Source organism: Maylandia zebra, linkage group LG14 (assembly GCF_041146795.1).
Source record: "Maylandia zebra isolate NMK-2024a linkage group LG14, Mzebra_GT3a, whole genome shotgun sequence".
Classification (NCBI taxonomy): Eukaryota; Metazoa; Chordata; class Actinopteri; order Cichliformes; family Cichlidae; genus Maylandia; species Maylandia zebra.
Window position 1 is genome coordinate 6,656,036 of NC_135180.1, and position 27,732 is coordinate 6,683,767.

Consider the following 27,732-nt stretch of genomic DNA (forward strand, 5'->3'; position numbering starts at 1 on the left):
TGGAGAGGTGGTCAGAGACAAAGGAATGTCTTTGATCATGCTTGAACTAAGACTTACAAATTTAAGTAACACAATGACAACATTTAACAATTTGACTCCAACACTGTGTAATCTATAGTCAGCACTGCTCTGTAACAGATCACTTGCTCCCACTGTTCACTCTCTGGAGGTGTACATGAGAACAAAGTAACAACTTTGTTTCTAACATTCTCTCCCATTTCAGTTTAGCTCACTGTTGCAAACTTAGTTCAACATTTAGTTACTTTTCTTATTTCTTTAGCAACTTTTTCCTCAAATAACAACCTAGCAGAAAAGACTGACAGACGTTGCGTTGCTTCTAACTTTGAGTCACTACCACACAGCTATCATGTTTAACAAAGGTGTATAATTTTGTCAGATGACACTGAGTTAAAGTATTTGCTGTAGGTTACAATCAGCTCAAAAGATTAGAGTGACCACAGCTCTACAATAACTTAAATAACCAAAGACTTTTTCTTATACTTTCAAGGCAGTAAGCAGTTCTAACATTGTAATCTGTGGGTCTGATTTGTCTTGAGCCTAATGTGAACGTGTTAACAATAAATCCACGGGCATCTACCAGATGAGCCTCATGTAGAGGACCACACTGATACCCCCCTGCTGTAGGAGTAAATTTAATGCTTTCAGGAATACCCAGGGGCGTTCCCAGACCAGCCAAGAGATACAATCTCTCCAGCGTGTCCTGGGTCTGCCCCGGTGCCTCCTTCCGCTGGGACATGCCTGGAACACCGGAGGTGAGGAGGCATCTCACATAGCACTGTCTCCTCACCTAGGAGGCATCCTTGTCAGATGCCCAAACCACCTCAACTGGCTCCTTTCGATGTGGAGCTTCAGCTTCAGCTTCACTTCTACACAACAGACCGGTCGGTACAGTATCCGCATCAATGAGGCCACAGCACCAATCCATCTGTCGATCTCCCTTCTCCCGTCACTCATGAACAAGAACCCATGATACTTAAACTTCTCCACTTGGGGCAGGTGAATGTGAACGTGTTAAGAATATTCCACAGAATAGGAATACATATTAGAGGAAAATATGAGTAAACTCATTTAAATTGGAAAAAAAATATATCAAGAAGGAATAAAAAAAAAAAAGTCTCCTGAACCTTATGTTCTAACACTAACTACAGTGCTGCCAAAAGTATTTGTCCCCTTCCTGATTTTCTGGCAGAGAGCAGAACTCACAGTTTCATAAGTAAGGTCCTAAAGCAGCAAAACAGTCCAAGACCGGTGGTTGAAACCGTGGATGGACAGATCGATCCTCACTGCAGTAAACGCCAGGACCGCCTCCTACAACGCGGGTCTTGCCACTGGCGATATGAGCGCCTACAAAGCGGCCTCATACGGCGTGCGGCGCGCGGTGAGAGATGCCAAACGCCGGTACCGGGAACGTGTGGAGTCCCACTTCCACCAGGGCGACACATGGAGTATGTGGCACGGACTACGCACCATTACGGACTACAAAGCCAGGGACACTGCGCTGATCAACGCTGACTCTGCATTCACCAACGAGCTGAATCAGTTCTACGCCCGTTTCGAGGTTAGCCAGGCGGCTAATGCTATCTACCGCCTGACTACCGAGGACAGTGATGTCATCAGCGAGAGACCGGTGACCAGCATCGCGGAGCATGACGTCCGAGCGGCACTGAGGAGAGTGAACACAAGGAAAGCGGCGGGGCCAGACGGCATCACCGGCCGTCTGCTGCGCTGCTGTGCTGACCAGCTAGCAGGTGTGTTCACTTACATCTTCAACGAGTCCCTGGCGAAGTCTGTGGTCCCCACATGCTTCAAAAGATCCACCATCATCCCTGTGCCCAAGAACAGCAAACCCTAATCCCTGAACGATTACCGGCCAGTTGCACTGACCTCGGTAGTAATGAAGGTGTTTGAGAGGCTGCTGAAGAACATCATCTCCTCCTCCATCCCAGACACCACAGATCCGCTGCAGTTTGCCTACAGATCCAACAGATCCACAGAGGATGCCATCGCCCACGTCCTACACACCACTCTCAGCCATGTGGACAAGAAACAGGGTAACTATGTGCGAATGCTGTTTGTTGATTACAGTTCAGCGTTTAACACAATAGTGCCCTGCAGACTGTTCACAAAGCTGAGGGATCTGGGACTTAACAGCCGTCTGTGTGCATGGGTGTTGGACTTCCTCACTGGCAGAACTCAGGTGGTGAGGGTGGGCAGGTGCTTCTCCAACAGCATCACCATCAATACAGGAGCACCTCAGGGATGTGTCCTCTCGCCACTGCTCTACTCCCTCTACACTTCATACTGTGTGGCCACCCATGGCTCCAACACCATTGTGAAGTTTGCTGACGACACAGTGGTGTTGGGTGCCATCTCCAACAATGATGAGACGGCCTACATGGATGAAGTGAAGAATCTGGCATCGTGGTGCCAGGACAACCACCTCCAGCTGAACGTCAGCAAGACCAAGGAGCTGGTGGTGGACTTCAGAAGGGGTCAGCACAGAGACTACAAGCCCATTATCATCAATGGAGCTCCAGTGGAGAGGGTGCAGTCCTTCAAGTATCTTGGTGTCCACATCTCCTCAGACCTGACATGGGCCGCCCACATTCAGGTCCAGACCAAAAAGGCTAGGCAGCGCCTGTATCACCTACGACAACTGAGGAAATTCAGGGTCTCTCCAAAGATCCTCAGGATTTTCTATACAGGCGCTGTGGAGAGCATCCTCACACAGAACATGACATCGTGGTTTGGGAACAGCTGTGTGAAGGACCAAAAAGCTCTCCAGAGAGTGATCCGTACAGCAGAACGCTGCTGCAGGATTGCTCTCCCCGCGCTTCAGGACACCTACACCAGGAGATGCCGGACTAGAGCAGCGCAGATACTGAAGGACCCGTCCCATCCTGGCAACAAACTGTTCCAACTTCTGCAATCTGGTAGAAGGTTCCGCATCTTCCGGGCAAGGACAGAGAGACTCAAGAGGAGCTTCTATCCCCAAGCCATCCGTGCCCTAAACACACACACCCGCCCTCTCACATCATCTATAATTGACTGAGTCAGGACTCTTCCAGACACTAAACCAAGGCACAATGTACATTTCAATTCCTTTAATTTTAAATATGTCTATATTGTCTATCCTGTAAAATAGTCAGATGTCTATTTATATTAATGTACAGAATTCACCTGCTTGCTGCTACTACTGCACATTCACCCAATGTATATACTACATATATATATATAATGTTCTTCCTCTACACACCCCCCCATTTTTTTGCACATGTCGAGGAGCGTGTCAGGCTACATTTCACTGTGTGTTATACTTCTATAACTATGCATGTGACAAATAAAGAACCTTGAACTTGAACTTGACCATCACACTACCAACTAAGGTGTGAGTGCTAGTGGGATGTTCTTTCTATGAAATGTTGTGTTAGCTTTATGTCAGATGTAACAGGACTCAAACCTTCCAAATAGTTCCATGTCATCATAGCACTGAGGATCAACAAGATGTTTTTGCCCAATATGAGACGAGCCCTTGTGTTCATTTTTGGTACTCGCTGGAGTACCTGTCCTTTGAAATGTCTTTGTAACACAGTCATCGATCATCTTTTGAGAATGATCGATGACTGTGTTTCTCAGCTGTTTCGTTAGATCGTGTCATGATGTGTTTGCTTTTTGAGCTCTTTTATTCAAATTCTTTTTGTCACATAGGTTTTATTTAAATGATTTTCTGGCAGTAATTAGGCTTGAGTGTGGTTAGTGAAACAACTCTGCTTTCAAAACACTATGTGTTAAGTCTAATTGTTGAATGTTGCCATTGTGTTTCTTAAATTTGTATAGTCTTAGTTTAAGCAGTAGGATCAAAGCCATCTCTTTGATCCTGACCACCTCTCCAGCCACTCTGTGCTGGGGGAGGTTTTATTGTAGATACATCCTATCTGAAAGATCTGTTTCTTTTGATGTAAGCTTCCTGGGTTTACGACCCTTTGGTCAGCAGGAGGTCTAACACACACACACACGCACGCACGCACGCACGCACGCACGCACGCACGCACGCACGCACGCACACACACACACACACACACCCAGTGTATACATTTACATACAGTCCTTGTCTATGTAACCAAACGGGGTTGCAGGGGGAGGTGTTTTGTAAACTATTGTTTGAAGTTTGTCAATAAAAGGCAGCGAGAGGAGGCCACCATTTGGGGGGTTCTTTGTCGTGCTGGACACAGACGAGGCCTCCCTTGCGCAAGAAATCGATCGAACACCGTTGCCTTGTTTTTCTTTCATGGGAATAAGTCCTGGATACAGCGGGGTCTGAGTTTAGACCCAACACTATGGTTAATCACACTTCATTCATGACTGATGATTGTTTTTTTCTTCAAAGGGCCAATTGGGTTTCTATAGTTTTTATCCACTTAATACATGAAGTCATCATTAAAAACTACATTTTTTAATTTACTCAAGTTATCTAATATGACTTTTTTTTGATGATCTGAAACTGGTGGCAAATATGCAAAAAAAGAAATCAGGATATATAAAACACTTTTTTTAAAATATTTTTAACAAATACTATGAAAATAACAGATTATATAAGGCTTTAAAAATACTCCATCTGAAAGGGTAATTATGGCTCTAGTTATTAAAGCTGATGATATTGATGATTATTTCACCTGCATCAACTATAATCCATCTTATCGCCTTGCTGCTATTATTATAAGCAATACAAATTTTACAGTCAGGATTAAATGATATCATCTTAAGATTTTTAAAGAGTGTTTATTTCTCTGCAGCTGTAGGTATACAGTTGATTGTCTGGCAGCCAGCACTGCTATGAAACAGACACCAATGTTTTCTCTGTTGTCAGTGGCATTTTCATATAACAAATCACATCTGTGTTCCTGGCATATTTTAAACACTGAAATGTCAGTAACGATGGTTTCAGTCGAGATTTTGCGTCCCTTGGAAAAAAAAACAAAAAAAACATAGAGCCACCTACCAAACAGGTCATCCTTTGCCATGGCGTAGAGGACGCGTGAGGCCCCGATGAGGTTGCTCATGGCAGCAGACAGCGTGGAGGAATAAACTCCGATGAGGACGAAGGGGTGCCAAACATTGATGTCTCTCAGGAAACTGTAATCCCTCTGAAGGAGAAGGCTGCAACGGTTTGGAGAATAAAATTGACAGATAGGAGGAACCAGAGTGAATATTAAACTATATAGGACAAGTACTTTAACAAAGCACTGGAATTTTCGGGAGAGGTTTATGGCACTGAACACTGTTAAGTTGATAACTTGAGGATTTCTTGAACATTTTCAAGCACAGTTTTTGGGGGGGAAAAAAAGATTGTGCTCAGTTTTGACTCCTTTCTTAGTGCTTTCTATGTTTTAGAGTTGCTGATTAATTAGAATGATTTTCCCCTCCCATTTAACAAACTAGGAAAGAAGTCGACAGGAACATCATGGAATTTCAAAACCGTTGTCAGAAATTTTCCGAACCTTTCAGATTAACAGAGTATATCTTAGTACAACTTGGTCCTAGAAAAACTGTGTGTGTGAAATATCCACTCGCTGTTGCTTTTCTGTAGTTGTGAACTCTTTAATGAACACGTTCCAGACAGCTTTTGGTACATCTCTGACACTACATAAACATACCACCGCTGCATAATTATGCATCAGATACTCCTCATTATGTTTGTCGCCTAAACAAATGACAGAACATCTGCACCACAATAAAGTCTGACAACACAACAGAGCTGCTATTTTTGGATAAATACACTTGGTAATTGGCACGTCTCTGCAAAACACTGAAATGAAAGACATTATAACATTTGTAGGCACAACTTCATTTAGAACACACTTCAGTTATAGGTCCTATAAAGGTTAACTAAAAGGGTTAAAAGGAAATACCAAAGGCAGCAGTACACATCAGACAAACAATTCAACACACCAACCAGTAAAATGCTTCCCTCTGGTGGTGAAAGCTTTTGTGGAGTTCTACAAAGAGTAATTACAAAATGTAGCTTTAAATACTTGTCCCATTGTTTTTATAGCTCAATTGCAAATATTTGAAAAAAACAAACCCAGCTGCCTCACTAAACAGCTGTGACAAAATTAGAATTTTTATATCAAAATGTAAACTTTAACATAATCTTAACACCTTTACAACGATTTTTGTCAGTTACAAGTTCTGAAATAGTAACACAAATGTCAGCAAAATCCTAACACAATTCCATTTTGGCATACGATGATAACCAAGTAACAGAACCCACCCCAACAGAGATTATTAGCCAATACTATCTGTTTGCTAATTTATGTGTTATGGTATTCATAACGGGCAATCAGGTGAACTGACCCGTGGTCATTTTTTTTTTCATGTTTTCTGATACTCATCGATGCTGAAGAAAAATCCAAGTATGAATCAGAACTTTCACTCCAATTCACTATTTATCTAAAATGATTTCGATGCCCTGTAACAGACCTGCACTGACTTTTGGTGTGAAGACAAAATGGTAACCTGCTACAACCTAGTACGAAAAAAGAATGATCTTCCATCAACCCAGAGACTTTCATTTTAATCGTATTCTGTTTATAAGAGGAGCTCTAAATCAAGTAATTCAAAGGGTTATTTATCATTTCAAACTTGTTTGTCCAAAATGCGCTGATGTTCAATGAAAAAGAAAAAGATTGAAGAGGAGGTGATGATTACAATGCCAGGGTGCCTAATGATGAGATCCTGAAATAGCGGGCCCACTACACCGTGTGTTTGTGTGTGCGTGCAAGATAGACATGGAGAAAGAGAGATCAGAGAGTACAAAAAAAAAATCAGCAGGGAGCGCATGATTACGGCCAGCCCCCCACCTATTTTCAATACAACACAGCGAGAGAGATGAGAATTAGAGTGCAAAGTATTTCTCTCTTTTTCCTGATCCATCTCAGTCTCTCTTTGTAACTTAATACACACACACACACACACACACACACACACACACACACACACACACACACACACACACACACACAGTCCATCTATTACCCTCTATCTCTTTCATCATGGTGTTTTTAAACCCATTCAAGAGGTTTTTCTTGCTTCTCTTGCTCAGCCATCTTCATTTTATATCTACATGTACCACTGTCCGCTATCTGTTTTTCTCCATCTTTCTCTCCTAATTAAGTGTCCCATCACGTTTTCTTTCAGGTCCGCTGATTTTAATACTTATTATCATGGGCCTATTAAGTATTGTTCACTCCATCTACAGACCTGAGAACACTATTATTTCACATGGAGCCTGAGACGCAGTCAGTGCACGCACACGCGCAGGTTTTTTTGCATTACCACAAATCAACTAAACAAAAGGTTCTGCAGCGAAGTTAACATCACCCTCGAAATTAGGAAATGCCAACTACTTTGTTTATGGCGTGCGTGTGTGTGTGCGCGTGTGTGTGTGTGTGTGTGTGTGGTTGTGTTTGTGTGTGGTTGTGGTTGTATGTGGCGTGGGGGTGAGCACAGCAGTGAAAAGTTGATGAACTATTGCTTTAATCAGACTCCATGACATTTTCATAACACAGGAAAAACGGGAAAAAAGTTCATTGGGCTGATACTCAAATGTGCACGTGTAATTTTCACAGAAAAAGATGCATGCATGATGAGGAAATAATGTGTGTGTGTGTGTGTGTGTGTGTGTGTGTGTGTGTGTGTGTGTGTGTAACACAGGTGACTGATGATTTGGGTCAGAACTTATAGACTGATTATTAATTTCTCTGACGTGTGGCAGCAACAAAATAAATCTCAAAAAAGGTTGACATTTCCAAACTGACTCCCAAAAACAAAGCCACAGTGAAATGACAGTGATGACAAATGGGGTGTTTGTTTGTGTGTGTGTGTGTGTGTGTGTGTGTGTGTGTGTGTGTGTGTGTGTGTGTGTGAGTGAGAGAGAGAGAGAGAGAGAGAGAGAGAGAGAGAGAGAGAGTTGGTTCATAATAGAATGGCAGCAAATGCATTTTGCAGTTGTTAAGCACTACGACCTTGGCAGCAGGATAGTCCTGGGACAGACTGTCTCAGCAGGACAAAAGTGGAAAACTAGACACCAGCTACGTTTTGAAGGGTGGAGTTGGGCTTGTTGACATATTCTACTTTGTGACTACCTACATCACTATCATTAACAGATGACTGGACAGGAAAGATGGAGTATGATAACTTGTTCTTAATAAAGTTCATGCTTAGGGTCCCTGACCAACCCCCCCCCCCCCCAGTGCAAGCTACAGGGTAAACCAACAGAGCCACATCACCTGCAAAAACTAGAGATGAGATCCAGGGATCACAAAACCTGACGCCCTACATCCGTTTGCTGCATCTAGAACTGTTTAAATAGAATTTATGGTTGAGCACTGGTGTTTGCACACAAAGTTCTCTAGCTGCTGAGAGAAACTGACTGGGAGAATTCATCTAGCATGCATGCATTCCTCCAAAAAGATACCATGATGCAAAAGAGACACAAAGATAGCATCTAATTATGAAAAAGCAGCCCTGAGAAGCACAGACAGCGGGTACACACTGGATAGTTTTCCATTGTGTTTCTTTTATATTATTTAGTTTTATTTATATAGCGCCAAATCACAACAACAGTTACCTCAAGGCACTTTATGATGTAAGATAAAGACGCTACAATAACACACAAAAAAAAGCAACCATCAGCTTACCCTCTATGAGCAAGCGTGTTGGCGTCAGTAAGAGGAAATAATGGGAAGAAACCTCCGGCAATCAATTCTGACTTCTTACTTCCACACCTCAACGGTCAATCTAAGGACCAGTAGCACAACACTGCTGTGTGAATCACAGCAGAATCAAATTTATAAGAAGTTTGCCACCTGAAAAGCTGAATCATTACATCATCAGCCAGCCTGACTCCACCTGTGATGGTGGATTTGTTTTCAAGTGCAATCAAGTACAGCAGGAGTAAAAAAAACACTATGAACATAACTATAAGTTACAGAAAGAGAAAAATAGTGAAGAATTTGGTTCAAATTGGACAAAAAAAATCCCATCAATGTGAAAACAATGAAAGAAATAGCTATAGTCAAGGATCACCATAGACAAGTATAAAAATCATATTTAATTAAATTCAGTTAAAATTTAGTTTTAATAAACTGCCTACATATGATCAGTGGGGGCCTAGAATGGGTGGGGGTGCTGGTTAGCATAGACAACCCATACGGAAAAGAAATAGTAAAAACTTATATGTGATTACTCATGAAAGTGGCCACTTTCGCATTACTTTCATACATTGTTTTAGTAAGTATCCAAAACATACAAGTTTCATTATATAATTTTTCAAGGGATCTTATATCTGTTTTCACACTTATATGCTTTTCATACAAGTTTCACACAAGACAGATACAAACTTTATAAGATTTATATATATCTTTTCCATATGGGAATGGATGGATAAATAAGTCTCTACTGCTTTTGAGGCTGTGTATTCGCTACCTATGGAGTACTATATATGTATATCTTTGTGTGACCGTTGTGTGTTTAGCCTGTATAGTAATTATTGATCAGATCACCCTGCTGAAATGAGCTCTGCCACTGAAATAAAGAGGAGAACAAAAGCACAAGGGAGCGAGTGACAGATTAAAGGAACTCATTTAGAAAAGAGGAGGAAACAAAGCTCGATGACTAAAAGGAGCCCACAGAGATTGCTGGTCGATTGTTCTCACTCCTCCCAGTCCGCTCCATCCTTCAGCTTATTTGTTTACCATTTTTTATTCATGCCCTCATTTGTGTATTCATGCACATTCATCTTTTAATCCATCATTTCACGTGTTGTGCTCCTGATAATTCACCATTAAATTCACCTTTAATCTAACATTATGGATTAATTATCTGAGATTTTTCAAATGGGATGATAAATTATGAGTTGACATGAGGAGCGGGTACATGTGTGTGTGTTACGGTGCATTATGACATAAGTGCGGCATCGCTATCACAAATGCTGTGTATGCTGCTGTCAGAGGCCGAGGTCACCGCTCATCAGGAGTAATGTAACCACTGAGGATCATCTAGTTTAATGATCCCCGAGAATGTTCAATACATACTCGGATGAAATCAGAGTTGGTTACTGAGATAGCTTTAGCTTATGGCTAACATCACTTTTATGCTCATTGCACCATTATGTGGCCATTTGCTTGTCTAAAATATAGCTGTGACGGTCCTGTAAGTCAATCATTCCACTCACTATAAGATTCAAAGGTGCATTAGAAAAAATATACACAGTACTGTGGAAATAAATCTTGATTCACCACTAACTTATTTAAGTTCTGCTAGGGAAATGGGAAGTATGTATAGTTGGCACAGTACAGTGGTGTAAAAAAGTGGTGGCCCCCTTCCTGATTTCCTCTTTTTTTGTGTTTGTCACACTTAAATGTTTCACATCATCAAACACATTAAAATATTAGACAAAGATAACACTAAACCTATATGGCCCAGTGTGAAAAAGTGATTCAAGAATGCTCTTTGTGGACTAGCTCAGTGTCCAGACTTCCTCACCACCAAACTGAAACACCTTCAGGTCCCCTCTGACACCTGCTCCTGGATCAAAAACATAGCCAACCAGCCTCAATCACTCCAACTCAGCCCCCACCTCTCCCCCCACCACTGTCACTCAGCACCGGATCCACAAAGTGGCTGCGTTCAAGTATGCCAATGACACCACCATGGTTGAGCTCGTCTCTGATGGAACTGAGACAGGTAGAGAACTTGACCCGCTGGTGCTCAGAAAATAACCTGAATGTGCTCATAGCAAATGAACTCATAATGGACTTCAGGCGGCACACACAGATCCACTCCTCTCTCACTAGAAATGGAGAATGAGTGAAATCTGTGTCCCCACATCTCTGCTGACCTCACCTGGAACCACAACACAAATGCCCTGGGAAAAAGGCCCAAAAAGCAGCTGCACTTCCTCCATGTCCAGAGCACGAATAACCTGGTCCTGGTGCTAACTGGTGTCAACACGTCTGTTTGGTGATGGCCTGTAAAGACTACCATATCTTAACAGACATGGAAGCCTACCATGACCTGAATGACTAAAACCAACATAGTCATATTCTCTGTAAACAAGATCTCACACTGCTTCAATGATGTTGAGGTCTCGGCTCTGGGGAGGCCAGTCCATGGCTGATAGTGTTCAATTGTGTGTTTTTCTATCCAGCTGTGCTTTTATTGTATTGGAACTGTGTTTGTGATCATTGCCAAGCAGAAAAAATGAAGCCGTTGACAATCAGATGTTTTCTGGATCACATTGCAGGGTGCATTAGAGTCTGAGGGTACTCTTTTTTTCCACATTCACAGTTGCATCAATTTTGGCTGAAAATGCAGGATTCAAAACATGGCAGAGCCTCCACCATGTTTTTTAGATGGCTGTAGAAACTAACTATTATGTGCAGCAAAAGTTTCAAATTTGGATTCATCAGTGATGGAGTCCCGTTCTTGTATAACTTGGCATACATCAACCTGTTCTTGTTTCTCTTCTGCAAGAATGACTTCTTTACTGCAGCTCTTCCACTGAGACCATTTCTGATGAGCCTTAAGTGTCCTCCACCTGTTCAGTTTCCCCAAATGTTTCAAGGACACACTGCACACTGTGCTGAGATATGACATATTTTGGGCTAATAGCTCTTCAGGATACCCTTTAAAATTGTTATCTTTGGCAGTTTTCAAGTAAAGAAACGGAAGGAAATTACATGGGTGTTTTCTTTCCAAAAAAGGGGCTGGTAACAACATGCCTAACACGCCTATTTTAAATTGGTTCTTTGCCAAGTTGTGTTTTATGTGTAGCTGCAACACTGGTGCAGTTTACTCCTTTGCTTTGGATATCTGGAAGCAAAATATAAAGAAACAAGGGGTGGTTCAAGACTTTTGCACATCACTGTAGAATCTCACTGTAACATTGATGGAGAGAGATTCACTTCTCTGTTTGCAACAGAGATGGTGGTATGTAATGCTAAGACTTTTAATTAAAGACAATAGGTGATGATTATTTATTCCTTTAGATTTCAGAAACACATTTAATTCAATTTGTTTTCAGGCAAAAACAAATTCCAAGACCTGCACTATCAAGAACACCTTTAAAGTGGATATGAAACTCTTCAAGTATAACGGCTATGTCTAACCTTATTCCCCAGACAATCGCTTCACTTTTGTACTGTTTTTAACATCTTAGCTACTTACTTTTGTTTTCCAACCTTCAAATTCTGCCCACATGACACTGCCATGTCTTCATACACTCCTGCCATTTCAGGAATTTGGGACCCAATGACTTGCTTTCATTTCTGATGGTAATGTCCCCAGAAGTGAACAATTTGGTGTGTTTCACTCAGCTAAGACACTTCAGCAGAAGCGACTTGTAAGTACAGAAGTACAGAAAAAGAGCAGATTGTGAGGCAGCGGCTCATTCCTTCTTCATCCTCAAATCAGTTAACCTAGGGGACCTGACTGCTCTGGGTCAGCAGCCACCCTGGCTCGGTTCTGTCAGATGAGCATTCTGTTAAAAGAAGTTTTTCCCTCTCCAGTCTTGCCAAGTGTTGCCCAAGGAGAAAATTGTTAGGTTTCTCCACATGACCTAGTAAGGTGTCAGGCTTTTATGTTACTTGGACTTGTGCAGCTTGAGCTCATTACTGATGATCCACCTTTTTCCATGAACTTCAAGTCCCTACTTCAGTGGATCTTTAAGCACATGTGTTGCACAACATCTTTCACTTCAGTCAGGAACAAAATTAAGTTAATTGTTGCATTCAACAAAGCAAAACCTACATGAGAGACTGATTAGCAGGAGCAATGGAGAAATCCTGATTTTTAATTTCTAGCATCCTTCATTCAACAGCAGTAACATCTAAATAATTACTTCTTTCAAAATCCACATGTACTGCCATTTTTAACCCTGACTTTCTATTAAAATATTACCGTTTGCAGATGGGATTTACTGTTGGTCTTCAACCTCCCTTCATCTTGACCTTAAATGTACTTTTACAGCACAGCCAAGAGACACGAGGAGTGAGAAAGAGATGCACAGAGACAAAGCAACAGCCGAGAAGGAGAGGAACACAAAGTATAAAGGGAGGAAGAGAGGGGCCGTAAGAGTCAGCAAGAGATGGGGAGGATGGTTAAGTGCCCGCAGGGGAGTAGACTGTGGTTAAGGATTATTAAATGGGATCAATATCTAACAAGGCCTCTGCGTGCACAAACACACACACACACACACACAACCTCCATCGCTTTTTTCCTTATCAATTCCTCAGTCGCCTGCCTTCCCTTTCTTCCCAACCCTTCACACGTTCTCGGCACATCTTAGCCTTTTCAGGAACCGTCATCTTCTTTTATAAAATGTTTATCAAATCCTTTCCCCTCCAACATTGTCATCTTGTTTTTGCAGCAGCTCTTCATTTTCCATTTCCAATTTTCAGGGTTTTTTTATTCAGTCATTCTTTGCACCAACTTCCAATTTCCAGCGTCTTGTTTTTATTACTCGATCATTTGCAACTGATGCTTTTAACAAAGCATGACTGATGTGGGGTTCATGGTGAGGGGAAAGCCTTTTTATTAGGATTGCAAAAGACTCCAGTGAATAATTAACATTTTGAAGTGATGTGCATTAAATAAACTCACTGAACAGTTTGTGATGTGGTTATACCCAGACAGGGAAATATACTGTTACAAAAGGAGATGCTACAGAGTGGGCCTGTTTCAGTTAGTTGCAAAACTTTGCTGTTCCCCAACAATGAAGGCAAATGAGCAATTAGTGGCCTTGAATTTAAAATTTAGGGCATTGCCATCTACATCTTTTTGGGGGGCCAGAAGTAACCATTTATGGACAAGAGGACTGAGTGATCAGCTTGGTAGCCAGTAAGCTTGAGTAAAGGGTGCATCCAGTGGCTATATGAGTGAAATGCCTAGACACAGAGAGCAGACAGTGTTACTATTTTAGGAATACATCAAAATAACAGAAGCAAACAACTTTTTGCATGGTACTATATACATTTAGAACAATTAATCACACAAACAGCCAATTCATTCATCAGACATTTGCATTAAAATGCCACACACCACAAACATGGTATTGAGGTCCAGTTTTTTCAAATTAACTAAGGTGACACCTAACAGACAGCCATTTCATTTAGCTACCTGTGTTGGCAGCAACTTTTCACTCAAGGTAACAGTTAACCTTGTTAACCTTATGACTCCTAGGGAACCCTAGCTGGCCTACCCTGGCCCTAACCAAAACTGGAATTCATACCAGACTTGTTTCTACTATAAAGTTGTGCAGTTCAAATGGGAATCTATGTTAATGAGACTCACTTTGGGAGTTAACCTCAAAGGGCCACTTGAGGAACTGCAGCTTTTGCTGTTGTTGGTAACAATTTTTAAGTCGGGCTGCTTGTAATAGCTTCAAAAAGTCAATACAATGGCCTATAGAAATTTAGTTAAAAATAAAGAAATCAGTTCTGTTTCTTTTCCTTATGAAATCTAATATGAGCAGAAATTTACAGATACAATTTCAAACAAACCCTGGAAGCTCCAGAACAGCTCTATTGTTTCTATTATCACAAATGAGCTTAAACAGTTTATCGGAGTGAAAATGTTCTTTTACTTACAAGGTACAAGTTACAGAGGTGAAATATGGACTTTGAGTAGATGAGATAAAATCCTATATTAGCATAAGAGTCCATATTTCACCTCTGTACTTATACCATGGTGTAAGTAAAAGAAAACTATTATTATTATTATTTATAATTCAAGTTTAGTGCATCCCACAGACAACAGGTGAGGTAGCCATCAATTATAATGAGCTTCCTCATATCCATCACGGACAACACAAATGCCTGCCAAACCATTTTAAATGAAAAGCCCAGCGTCCACACCTCTCTGTGACCCAAATCCTCCCTTTCTCTCCTCTGTCTAAAGCCCTTTACTCCTGTGTCTCTCCTTCCCATTGCTGTAGCTTTTTATCCCGAGAGGACATGTTGTCGAAAACTTGGCCTGTGCCGCCGTCATTGTTACCACCTCCTCAAAAACTGGGACGGCAGCGAGAAAAAGAAGAGAGAGTGGGCGAAAGTGACTGGAATCTCTGCGGCAGAGAGATAGGAGGTGACTAACAAAAGGAGGGAATGCAGCTGTGTGGACGGATGAATGAATGATAGACAGGGAGGAGAGAGAAACTGGAAATGGAAGCCAAGAATGCTGCTGTGGGGTGATAGCACCAGGAGAAAGGGATGGGGAGAAGGAGGTGAGTGAGGATAAGAGCATAAGGAAGTGACTACACAGTGGACAATGAGGAAGAGAAGGCCAGAGAGCAAAGGGAACAAGCACAAGAATCAGCACACAATAAGTTAATAGACTACAGAAATAAGCATATGTAAGCTCATGTATCCTTTAGCTTTGCAACGCCGCCACAAAGAGGGGGCCTAGGAAGTATAAGTGTAGTTTTTGTGGTCTTTTTTGTGGTTTCTAGTCTTTTTACTTTTGCATCAACAGAATGAGATACAAGACAGCTCAGATATTTTGGCAAACATTAAAAAGCAAAACAAAAAAAACCTTACCATTAGCTAAATGACTGATATTTACTACAGAGACTTTGTATCTTTTTTTAAATATTAAAAAGTGACTGTTTTGCCCAAAGCTGGAAAAAAGAAACTGCAATCAAGAGTCAGATCAGATGAAATTCTTCTGTAGCTTTCCATTTTGGACTTTTAGTGTGCCATAAATGCATATGCCAACATCATACTGTCTTTACAGTTCTATAAATGTACCTCTCTTTTTATGGTTTTTAGGTGTTTTGAAGTTCAAAGGCATGATTTTCTCTATGTACCACAACATGCATCATGTCCTGTTTGGTAAGACTAGACCTCTATGTTCCCCACTTTCTCATTTGATTAGGTTAGTTTGAGCTCCCTCAGTTCTGTTTCCATCTCTGTATATGTGATCTTGGACTCTAAATGAGCATACTTGCATAATTTAGAGTTACTTTGTTAATCCTACAGTAATACTGTGTGCAGCCCCTCAGTTCATCCACTTAAATAAATCCCCCCCCCTTTAAGCCAACTTCTTCTGATTGGATAGGCCTCATGCACCTGCCTGAAATGCCATTTCAAGATATCCCCTCCCCATGTCATGACACAATCCAAAAATCCTTATGTAAAACAGAAATTCTGCTTGACCACTCTGAGTACCTTGGCTAAATCGTGTCTGTCTTCTTGATACTTCCACTGTGGGACACCTAAGCCGAAACTCTGAAATCCTACACGTGCTGGCTTTAAGCACAAATTTGAAATTGCATGTGTAGCACGCTGGTTTGCTTGGGTGCCAATATTCAAATGGAGAGCTGTGTAATTCTCTGATCAGTCACACTTGCTTTTGCAAACTCTATCTTAATAGCTTGTGGCCCACCCTTAGGCCACAGTCATTTAGTGGGAGACAGTAAAAAACCCTCAATTCTTAAAAAACAAAAAAGTTGAGTTGTAGGACTTGATCTACACAGAAGGTGCAGAAGCAACAGAGGAGATGATATTGAATAATTAAAAAAGTAAACACAAGCATGAAAGGTAATCCGCGCTAGGGGAGGGACGGTTAAAATATAGGATAGGAAGGCAGTAGAATGGAAATTGGCAGTGCGTGGGAGAAGACAAGAGACCGCAGACATACAGTGAAGTGTTTGGAAGAATAGCCAATGGAAAAAAGTGTTAAGCTCTGTGAAGAAAGATGTGTTTTCTAGAAAAGTGAGGGGAATTAGACACTGTGTGTGTGAGTGTGTGTGTGAGCGAGAGAGTAGAGGGGACAACAGAGGAGCTAGATGAGAGCGAGAGGCACTTCAGGGGGTGTATGGATTGCGCATGCATTTACAAAGCTGCATGTCAGAGATAGCACCACAAAAGGAGGCCCAGCAGATTCAAATTAATATAATTATCAAGTCGGTTATTAATACAAAAGCTTCTATAGCATAGGGCGGATTAGCCCACAGGTCACTCATGCACTGTGCTGCGCTCACACAAACACAAAGACGTCAATCAAGCAAAGACAGAAACCCCGACTACATGACTTTAACCTGTTAAGACTCAGCCCAATAATAATAATAATAATAATAATAATAATAATAATAATAACCATCATCATCAGCTTGGAAAAGCACATTGAGTTGTCATGCATTTCATTATCCACACACACATTACCAAAAGAGCTTGATAAAGTAGCGACAGGGCAATCTGTCATGGCTGGCTGGCTGGTCACATGAGGTTAATAGATTCCCCTTTATCTCCTATCCCCTCAGACTACATCGCCATCATCTGCAGCCCCTCTTACCATAGTGGCATATCATCAGCGATAATCTCAAAACAGACAAAATGCAGCCGCTCGATTAATGGTGACCTGAAAAACAGTTGGACAGTTTTTCCATCCAAATAGGCTTCATTTTCTTTGCAGTGCTAATAGCTGCAAAGGACAAAATGTGCTCTTAAAAAGTACATATGCAAAGTCAATCTTTCAGTGAAGGCCTTCGCACTTTTTTATATTTTGAAATATTTTATAATGATGTGGCATTGCTAAACTATAATAACTGAATCCATCAAACTTCAAAAGTCCATTCTGATTTATACTTAAAATAAAAATCCAACTCAGTTACTTCCTCTGCATGGAAGTGACTGATCACACTGCTAGGAAATTACAGGAAGGAAAAAAAGAAAAAAAATCTGTGAGCCCTCCACCTACAGCTCATAACAGAAAAGTTCAGCTAGCTGAAGCACATCATACATTAGTTCATGTTAAAACCGAGCCTGAACCATCTGAAGCTGTCAGCGCCACGGTGAATGATCTTATCCCTCGTTATAATGAGCACACGCTGACGATCGCTCACACCTAAGACAAGAGAGATGCTGCAAGAGCGGCACAAACACACTCTCGTAGGCAGCTATCAAGAAGCATTTTCAACAGCCCTTTTCTCACCTCCCTAACATTTACTTTTAAATACTCACAATCTTAACTGCTTGGCTTTTAAAAGCTATGATGGAGAGCTACAATTTGCAGAGGGTAGCAATTTAGAAGAAGAGCTCTGTGTAAAGGTTGGTCTGTCTGTCGAAATCTTTCAAAGAAGAGCTGCAGTTTGTAGAGAGAGCGTCACTGCCACACTTTGGACAACTTGTGGAACAGCAGGCAGAGGGTGTTCTGTTTTTGCTTTTATGGACAGACATTGGAGAACTTCAAAGAAAAGTAACCTGGACATATTAGTGCCAGACATGGACATGGCCAAGATGACCTACTCATGTTTCTACAGAATAGAGAAGAACGGTGATTTAAGAGACTAAACATGGCACAGTTGTTGGTGGCAGACAGTGAGCAGCACTGCTCTGAGTGAAAAGACTTTGTTGATGCTAGAGATCAAAGGAGAATGGCCAGAATACTTTCAACTGACTGGGGGTCAACAGTAGCTCGAACAACCACTTGTTACAACCAAAGTATACAAAAGAGCATCTCTGAATGCTCAGCATGTTGAACCATAATCATCTACAGCAGCAGACGACCACACTAGGTGCCACTCCAGTTGCTAAGAACAAGAAAAAGAGAATACAATTTGCACAGATTCACTAAAATTGGGCAAGAGTCTTGATCTCTGAGTCTGATGAGTCTCAATTTCTGTTACAACAATCAGAATGCTGTTTCAGAATTTAGCATAAACCACACAAAGCATGAATCCATCCTGCATTGCATCAATAATTGAGATTCATCAGGTTCTACAGCTGCATTGTGGAGAGCACACTGACCAGCTGCATCACTGCATGGTACGCAAACGCCTGCAGAGAATGATAACAACTGCGGAGAAGATCATCAGGACTCCACTGCCCTCTCTGCAGAGCATCTACCATCACAGAGTCTAAAGGAGAGCTGCCTCCATCCTGAAAGATTCCACAACCCCCAACATACAGGGAGTGCAGAATTATTAGGCAAATGAGTATTTTGTCCACATCAACCTCTTCATGCATGTTGTCTTACTCCAAGCTGTATAGGCTCGAAAGCCTACTACCAATTAAGCATATGAGGTGATGTGCATCTCTGTAATGAGAAGGGGTGTGGTCTAATGACATCAACACCCTATATCAGGTGTGCATAATTATTAGGCAACATCCTTTCCTTTGGCAAAATGGGTCAAAAGAAGGACTTGACAGGCTCAGAAAAGTCAAAAATAGTGAGATATCTTGCAGAGACCTGACATGGGCTGCCCACATTCAGGTCCAGACCAAAAAAGCTAGGCAGCGCCTGTATCACCTACGACAACTGAGGAAATTCAGGGTCTCTCCAAAGATCCTCAGGATTTTCTATACAGGCGCTGTGGAGAGCATCCTCACACAGAACATGACATCGTGGTTTGGGAACAGCTGTGTGAAGGACCAAAAAGCTCTCCAGAGAGTGATCCGTACAGCAGAACGCTGCTGCAGGATTGCTCTCCCCCCGCTTCAGGACACCTACACCAGGAGATGCCGGACTAGAGCAGCGCAGATACTGAAGGACCCGTCCCATCCTGGCAACAAACTGTTCCAACTTCTGCAATCTGGTAGAGGGTTCCGCATCTTCCGGGCAAGGACAGAGAGACTCAAGAGGAGCTTCTATCCCCAAGCCATCCGTGCCCTAAACACACACATCCGCCCGCTCACATCATCTCACATCATCTATAATTGACCGAGACAGGACTCTCTTCCAGACACTAAACCAAGGAACAATGTACATTTCAAATTCCTTTAATTTTAAATATGTTTATATTGTCTATCCTGTAAAATAGTCAGATGTCTATTCATATTAATGTACAGAATTCACCTGCTTGCTGCTACTACTGCACATTCACCCAATGTACATACTATATATATATATATATATATATATATATATATATATATATATATATATATACACACATATAAATAAATAATGTTCTTCCTCTACAGCCCCCCCCCTATTTTTGTACATGTCGAGGAGCATGTCAGGCTACATTTCACTGTGTGTTATACTTGTATAACTATGCATGTGCCAAATAAAGAACCTTGAACCTTGAACCTTGAAGAGGGATGCAGCAGTCTCAAAATTGCAAAGCTTCTGAAGCGTGATCATCGAACAATCAAGCGTTTCATTCAAAATAGTCAACAAGAAGCGTGTGGAAAAACCAAGGCGCAAAATAACTGCCCATGAACTGAGAAAAGTCAAGCGTGCAGCTGCCAAGATGCCACTTGCCACCAGTTTGGCCATATTTCAGAGCTGCAACATCACCGGAGTGCCCAAAAGCACAAGGTGTGCAATACTCAGAGACATGGCCAAGGTAAGAAAGGCTGAAAGACGACCACCACTGAACAAGACACACAAGCTGAAACGTCAAGACTGGGCCAAGAAATATCTCAAGACTGGTTTGTCTAAGGTTTTATGGACTGATGAAATGAGAGTGAGTCTTGATAGGCCAGATGGATGGGCCCGTGGCTGGATTGGTAAAGGGCAGAGAGCTCCAGTCCGACTCAGACGCCAGCAAGGTGGAGGTGGAGTACTGGTTTGGGCTGGTATCATCAAAGATGAGCTTGTGGGGCCTTTTCGGGTTGAGGATGGAGTCAAGCTCAACTCCCAGTCCTACTGCCAGTTTCTGGAAGACACCTTCTTCAAGCAGTGGTACAGGAAGAAGTCTGCATCATTCAAGAAAAACATGATTTTCATGCAGGACAATGCTCCATCACACGCGTCCAAGTACTCCACAGCGTGGCTGGCAAGAAAGGGTATAAAAGAAGAAAAACTAATGACATGGCCACCTTGTTCACCTGATCTGAACCCCATTGAGAACCTGTGGTCCATCATCAAATGTGAGATTTACAAGGAGGGAAAACAGTACACCTCTCTGAACAGTGTCTGGGAGGCTGTGGTTGCTGCTGCACGCAATGTTGATGGTGAACAGATCAAAACACTGACAGAATCCATGGATGGCAGGCTTTTGAGTGTCCTTGCAAAGAAAGGTGGCTATATTGGTCGCTGATTTGTTTTTGTTTTGTATTTGAATGTCAGAAATGTATATTTGTGAATGTGGAGATGTTATATTGGTTTCACTGGTAAAAACAAATAATTGAAATGGGTATATATTTGTTTTTTGTTAAGTTGCCTAATAATTATGCACAGTAATAGTCACCTGCACACACAGATATCCCCCTAAAATAGCTAAAACTAAAAACAAACTAAAAACTACTTCCAAAAACATTCAGCTTTGATATTAATGAGTTTTTTGGGTTCATTGAGAACATGGTTGTTGTTCAATAATAAAATTATTCCTCAAAAATACAACTTGCCTAATAATTCTGCACTCCCTGTAGACTGTTCAGTCTTCTGCCCTCGGGACGAAGGCTCAGAAGTGTGAAATCTAGAACATCCCGACTCAACAACTCCTTCTTCCCCACTGTTATCAGACTCTTGAACAGCTGACCTATTTTTAACAACATTAATAATTTTTGCACATTAGGTCATCTTGCATATTAAGCCAGTATATTAAGCTAATAGCTCTTTTGCACACACATCCACTTCAAACTTAAATTTTTTGTCTTCATTTATCTCTTCTATTTGTATATATTAACCGGCATCTGTGTGTGGACAGCAAAAAAAGAATTTCATTGCACAGAGAAATGCTTTCTTTGTACATATGACAATAAACACTTTGAATCCTTGAATTGGTAGTGATAGTCTAATTATGTGGGGCATACTTTCTTTGCACTTTTTGTGCCCTTCAGTGCCCAGTGAGAATTATTTAAACACCATAAGCAAACCAAGTATTGTTTCTGATCATGTTCATCACTTTATGACCACAGTACACTGATTTTCTAAGACTGTTCTCAAACAGGTCTCTCGGACATGACAATGAGTTCACTGTACTCAGATTGCCTCCATAGTCACCAGATCTCAATCCAGTAGAACACCTTTGGAATCTGATACAATGGGAGACTGGCATCATAGATGAAAAGCCGACAAATTTGCAGTAACTGTGAGATGCTATTATGTCAACATAAACAAAAATCTTCCCCCACCTTGTTTAGTTTATGCGAAGAAGAATTAAGACAGTTCTCAGGGCAAAAGTGGGTTCAACTTGGTACTAGCAAGTTGTACCTAATAAAATGTTAGCTGAGTGCATTTGTCAATGCTTATGGTGCCTAGGGCAATAGTATCGCTGTTTTGGGATAAATGTTACATCAATTAGTGAGCGTTTTCTAGATCTTAAGGTGGCAAATACTATTTAGTCTCAGAGATATACAGAAGGTCTCCTTTAGCATCATGTGACATTTCTGTCATCATGTTTTAACCAAAGCCACAATGTTTTAATAAATTTTAATATGCAGTTTTGTAGTATAAGTCAAGCTAGTAAGAGTAAAAGAAAAATTGAAATTCTACTCTGACATCCCTGAGATCCAGCATCCATCCAAATGAGGTCTATATATGCACTAAGCTAAACTACCTATTGACAATCTACAAAGTTTAATAAATAGCTGCACCATCATAATAACCATCCAGATAATGTTCATAGATTAAAAAACAATTTTTAACCAATTAGTAGACTTTATTTAATTTTTCTGCAACAATTAACTCAAATTTAATCAACTAAAAATTCATAATTTATTAACAAAGTGCTATCAAGTGTTTGATAATTGAAGCAAATATATTTCAGATCAGGACAATTTGGCTAGCCAGAAAAAAAACAAGTGTAATTGACTTTGACTTGACGTGAATAATAACTCGTGAGGATTTTTAGTATCTTGATAATAATCAGCCTGTTTTGTTTTGTTTTTAAACCATAAAATGAAGACATAGTTATTGTAGTTACATCACAACATCTGGGGGTAGTTTTCACCAAGTATACACTCTGAATAGGTGTATGAGACCTGCATTCATAATGGATGGCAGTTTTTTTCCCTCATTTCTGGAACCATTTGCACTTGAAAAATAGATGTTACTTGAATTCTCGCAGTGTGATAAATATGGGTCTTCCAGCAATTTCCTTGCAGAAATTCAATAAAGTTTTATGATGCACTTCAGGTATTGTTGGTAATATTTTTCAAGGAGTGAGCCAGCTTAATGTAGCAGAAATAGCAGTGAAGGTTTAAAATAAATGGGGTTTTTTTTTTGCAAGCGGGAGATGATGTACAAGGCAGCTCACTACTTACAAGCAGGTAATGTCTATAAGCTCCTGTTTGCACCATGAGAAAATGAAAGCTGAATCTTAAAATGGACTGTTCAGTGTCCCCTGACACCACAAGTACACTAATTAGCTGATGGTAGCAACTAGTGAGCAAATTAATACAGTCTTAAGAGTTTGCACAAAACATTGGTCTGGTGATTCACTCACCCACCCCACACCACAGATTGCACAGACTATTGCATAAATTGTGGAAAGTACAAACAGTGAATTCCAGCTTCTTACAGGCAAAAGACTACAACGTGAAAAAACTACTTCTTTCAATAGGATGAGAAAAGCCAACATGCCAAAGTATGCAACTGGTTTAAAGTTAAAATTAGCAACCATCCTTTTCCATGTTTTCCACAATTAAACACATTTAAAGTCAAAAATCTCAAAGTCAGATACCTGAACCACACAAGGAGGAACAGAAATACCAGCAGTTCTAGGAAATGACTTCATATTAACCTCAATAAACCAAATGATCCTAAGCAAACTAACGAAAATAAAAGAAATGATTTACCAGGCATGAAACCTGCTGTACGCAACCTTACACCACGTGTGCCGATGTCTCCTTCTTTGTTGGAAAGATTGCACGGTTCTGCAAATAAGTTGATGATTCACTTTCTGTCTCACTCATCTGTTCCTTTTACTGTCCTTTCATAGGAATCCTTTGCACTTCCTCTGTACAGTGAAGAAATAAGTCGTATGACCAGGTTTCTAAGAACAAGTGCAAACAAGTGCAAACAAGTACAAACAAGTGCATCACTGACTGATAAACATCGTCCGTCGTACATAAAACTCAGAACTAGGCATCAGTTATGTTACACGTTTGTGCAGTTATATATGTTCTTGGTTTGTGGTCACCAACATTTTGGTTTGAACACACCTGACAGCCCTGTGTGACCAATTCATACAAATCTAATTGTTTTAATTGTTATTTATTCATTTTATAACATCATGGAGGTTTTTTTGTACATCAGTTATTTTGTATTGAATAACTGATTTTCTTTTGGCTAACGGTTTGAAAAGTTTTTGATGACCCTTTTTAAACGTTTTACCTTTAATCAGAGTTATAGCTTGCTCTAACTGGCTTGCTCTACCTGTTTGTCAATTAAGCAAACAACTTTTAACAATTTACTTACATTTAATTATTTTGAGGATTTAGTCTTCACTTTTAGTTTTGGTAATTAACATCGCCACTTACACTTGTTACGTCACACGTTCTAAGATTTACCACAGTAGTCTAAAAACTTTACATTGTAATGACGTGGCGGGAATGAGAATTGGCAACTCTGAGAGTACTCGGGTACAAGTTAGTCAGTGTAAAATCACCACTCTTCCACATCAAAAGGAGTCAGTTCGGATAGCTCAGGCATTGGACCAGGACACCTCCTGGGTTCTTCTTGAGGGAAGTGTTTAAGGCATTTCCAACTGGGGTCCCCTAGGTGGGTCCTCCCAGTTGGACATGCCCGAAGACACCCCGGGACATGTATAAGAGTTTCAGTTTCAGTGTAACTCTATGAGCTCCAGGTGTAGGCAGGGGAGAGGGAGGTCTGGGCTCTCTCCTCATACTGTTCCCCCCACAGCCCAGAAACAGATGAGCAGTGAGGAAAAAAAAAAAGCAAAAAAAGGATGTACACTAATGGATTAGCAGTTTTCTTACTTCCCTATTAAATATTAGCCACTTACAAAAACTCAGTAAGCTATCCGTTTCATTTCTTTATTACTTTCAGCTAGTATTCAGTGTTCATTCAGTATACAATCAATCTGTATTCCTACTGTGTACACATACACATTTAGATCAGAGAATACGTCACCACCAACATACACGTTTTCATCCCCGATACGAGTCATGTGAGAATGGCCTACTCTAGTGATAAACACAAGGTTACCTTTGTCATAATTTGTTATAATACAACACACAATATGTGTGCATTTAAATAGCTACATCATGAAAAGGATATATGAACATTGGTGATTCTAGAAAAACACATTCAACAGTGCAGATGTAGAGAAAGTGTGTTAAGAAGCTTCTTGTCACCAAGTATATGTGTATGGTAGGCAGATACAGGGAGGGCGCTGCAGCAGAGTAAATGGTGGCAGTATTGATCTCCGATGCTCTTTTATAGCCCTGTCATGTCAGTTTAGCACCTTGGCAACATTCGCTTTAAAGCTGCATCAATTCTGAACTCTGACTTTCAGCAAAAGGCAGATAGAACGAGACATTTAGAGTGAGGAAGACAAAGGACAGCTAACCAGAGAAAAGCAAGTGGTAATTGCTACATCAAGAACTTAATGTACCTAACCTTAAGTATGAAATGAAAACATTTCACACTTAACAACATACCTGGATTTAATGATGCTTTTACTTTTATAAAAAAAAAAAAAATCACACTTGAGCCACTATATAGTAACATCAGTCACTAGAGCAAACATACTGAACAACATATAAAAGATATGAGAATCCCAAATGTGTTTCCATTATAATGGTTGGCTTGATTAACTGACACCTGGTATTGATAACATCTCGCTGGAATGAATGGTTTTGAAATCGGCCTCCTCTGACGCTCCAATTCTGCGTGGTGAAGCAGAAAATGAACCCTCTCTGCATTATCTGACACCTTATGAGTATTGGATCGCTGAAGGGAAAATGTGCTGTGTCCACTACTACAGCACTGCATTTGAACTCAAAGATTTCAGCAATATGAACGGCTCTGTGAACACTGGGCTGTTACACTTAGGGATGAGTACTGAGGCACTGTGTGAAACTGGTAAAAAAAACCACCATACTGGTTAGTACCATAGTATTGCTGCTGTTGTTATTCATGCAACCTTAATTCTTCCTTATACAAAGCCACCAGGGTCGAGAACAAATGTAAAGTTGCTGTGTGTTTACAGCTCTCTGATAACTGCTGATCCAATATTTTAAGACAACAGAGCTACATGAATGAGAGGTTCCTTTACCAGAGCCTTGATGGGATTAACTAAACTAAAAATGCAATACCTCTGGTTGCAAAAAGCGACGACACTTCACAAACAATTTCCTAACGTCACCAACATTCTTTATACTGTTTGTGGTTACTACTCAGGACAGAGTTGGCTTTGATTTAAAACACGTCTTTAAATGTTCCTAACTGATCACAAGTACCTGTCACAGATTCTCAGTGATTACATGCAGGGAACAAGAAAAAACACTGTCACATGTTTACTGGTAAAGCTTTTTAATGGTAGATAGAGTGGTTGTTGTATAGTGTTTTTCTACTCTACTTGACAACTCAAAGCACTATATACTAAAAACCTCAGTCTCCCATTCACACAGGCTTTTTTCCTATGCGGGAGCTTTCTATCCAACATTCACACTTCGATGAATGTAGAGCAAATCAGTGAACAGTACATGGTATCAGGGATACTTTGACATGCAGACTGGAGCAGCAAGGGATCAAACCACAAACCTTCAAATTCTAGCTCCTCCTGAGCTACAGCCAGCCCAAGTTCAATCAAAACCTTCATGGATAAAAGCCAACTAAATTCTTTGAGCACTCGACCTAAACAAGCTTAAACATGTAGAACTATCTTTTCACCTGCTTCCATCCAACACAGTCCAAGTGGATATGAAGTGTGTGTCTCATGAAGGCTGCTATAGCCTGATCTGCAACTTGGAACTGTAAACGTCCGTGAGCACTTTTCTCTAATAGTAACACTGTGATGCAGAGGGCGTGTTTAAAGGGCTGGTAGAGGTGACTGTGGCCTCACGGGGTCCATAACAAGCTAGAAAGATTTGAGTTTGCCTGTTTCAGTGTGAGCTGCCATGACAATTCCAGAAAATTTATTTTGTGGTAATAAACTACATGTTCACTGGCACTACAGGAACATTACCAAACGACCTCATATCTCGTTACAATCAGGTTGAGATTCCATTCAAAAGTAATAATTTCAGACCAACGTTTTTACTGACCGATCGCAGGTGCAGGCGACCAGCACGCTGAGCATGATGTAGACGATGAAGGTGAAGATTACGGCTGTGATGGTGCCCCGGGGAATGGAGTAGCTGGGATTCTTCAGGTCACCTGATGGATAATGCAGGTTTTATGGTGTATGTTCTGACACAGGTAACCAGGCGGCACACACACAACATCTGTTCACTTACCTGACATGTTGGAGCCGGCCATGATCCCCGTGCAGCCGTTGAACATGACGGCGAACACGGTGGCGAAGGTCATCGTGGTTTGCGTTGTGTAATCTACAGTGTAATCAGCTGCAGGAAGACATCCCTGGAGTCAATGCTTTTATCGACACCACCACTCTTCAAAGAAAACTTCAATCTGCTGCACCTGCCTGCCCATCCAGCTTCATCATGTTTTGGAGCATTAGAGAAAGCAATCCTTTGTAAAGCTTCTCTGCTGTTTACAGAGCGCCATCAAATCTATCACATGATTTATTTCGAAAAATTCAATTTTGCAGCTCCAATCTGTGAGACATCTATTCTC

At 40.9% G+C, this 27,732-nt stretch overlaps 1 protein-coding gene across 2 annotated transcripts in view; it reads right to left on the reverse strand.

The window, feature by feature from the left end:
• The window catches only part of zgc:153039, an 81,790-nt gene that overhangs the window by 44,730 nt on the left and 9,328 nt on the right, over positions 1-27,732 (reverse strand). For both annotated transcript variants that reach the window (XR_013101619.1, XM_004562847.4), the window contains exons 5-7: positions 27,393-27,500; positions 27,201-27,312; positions 5,021-5,178 (exon numbers count right to left, since the gene is read on the reverse strand). Coding sequence is in view for 1 of the 2 variants with exons in the window: in XM_004562847.4 (XP_004562904.1) it covers positions 5,021-5,178; positions 27,201-27,312; positions 27,393-27,500 (378 nt within the window). In the remaining variant the exon portion in view is untranslated. The remainder of the gene's footprint in view (positions 1-5,020; positions 5,179-27,200; positions 27,313-27,392; positions 27,501-27,732) is intronic.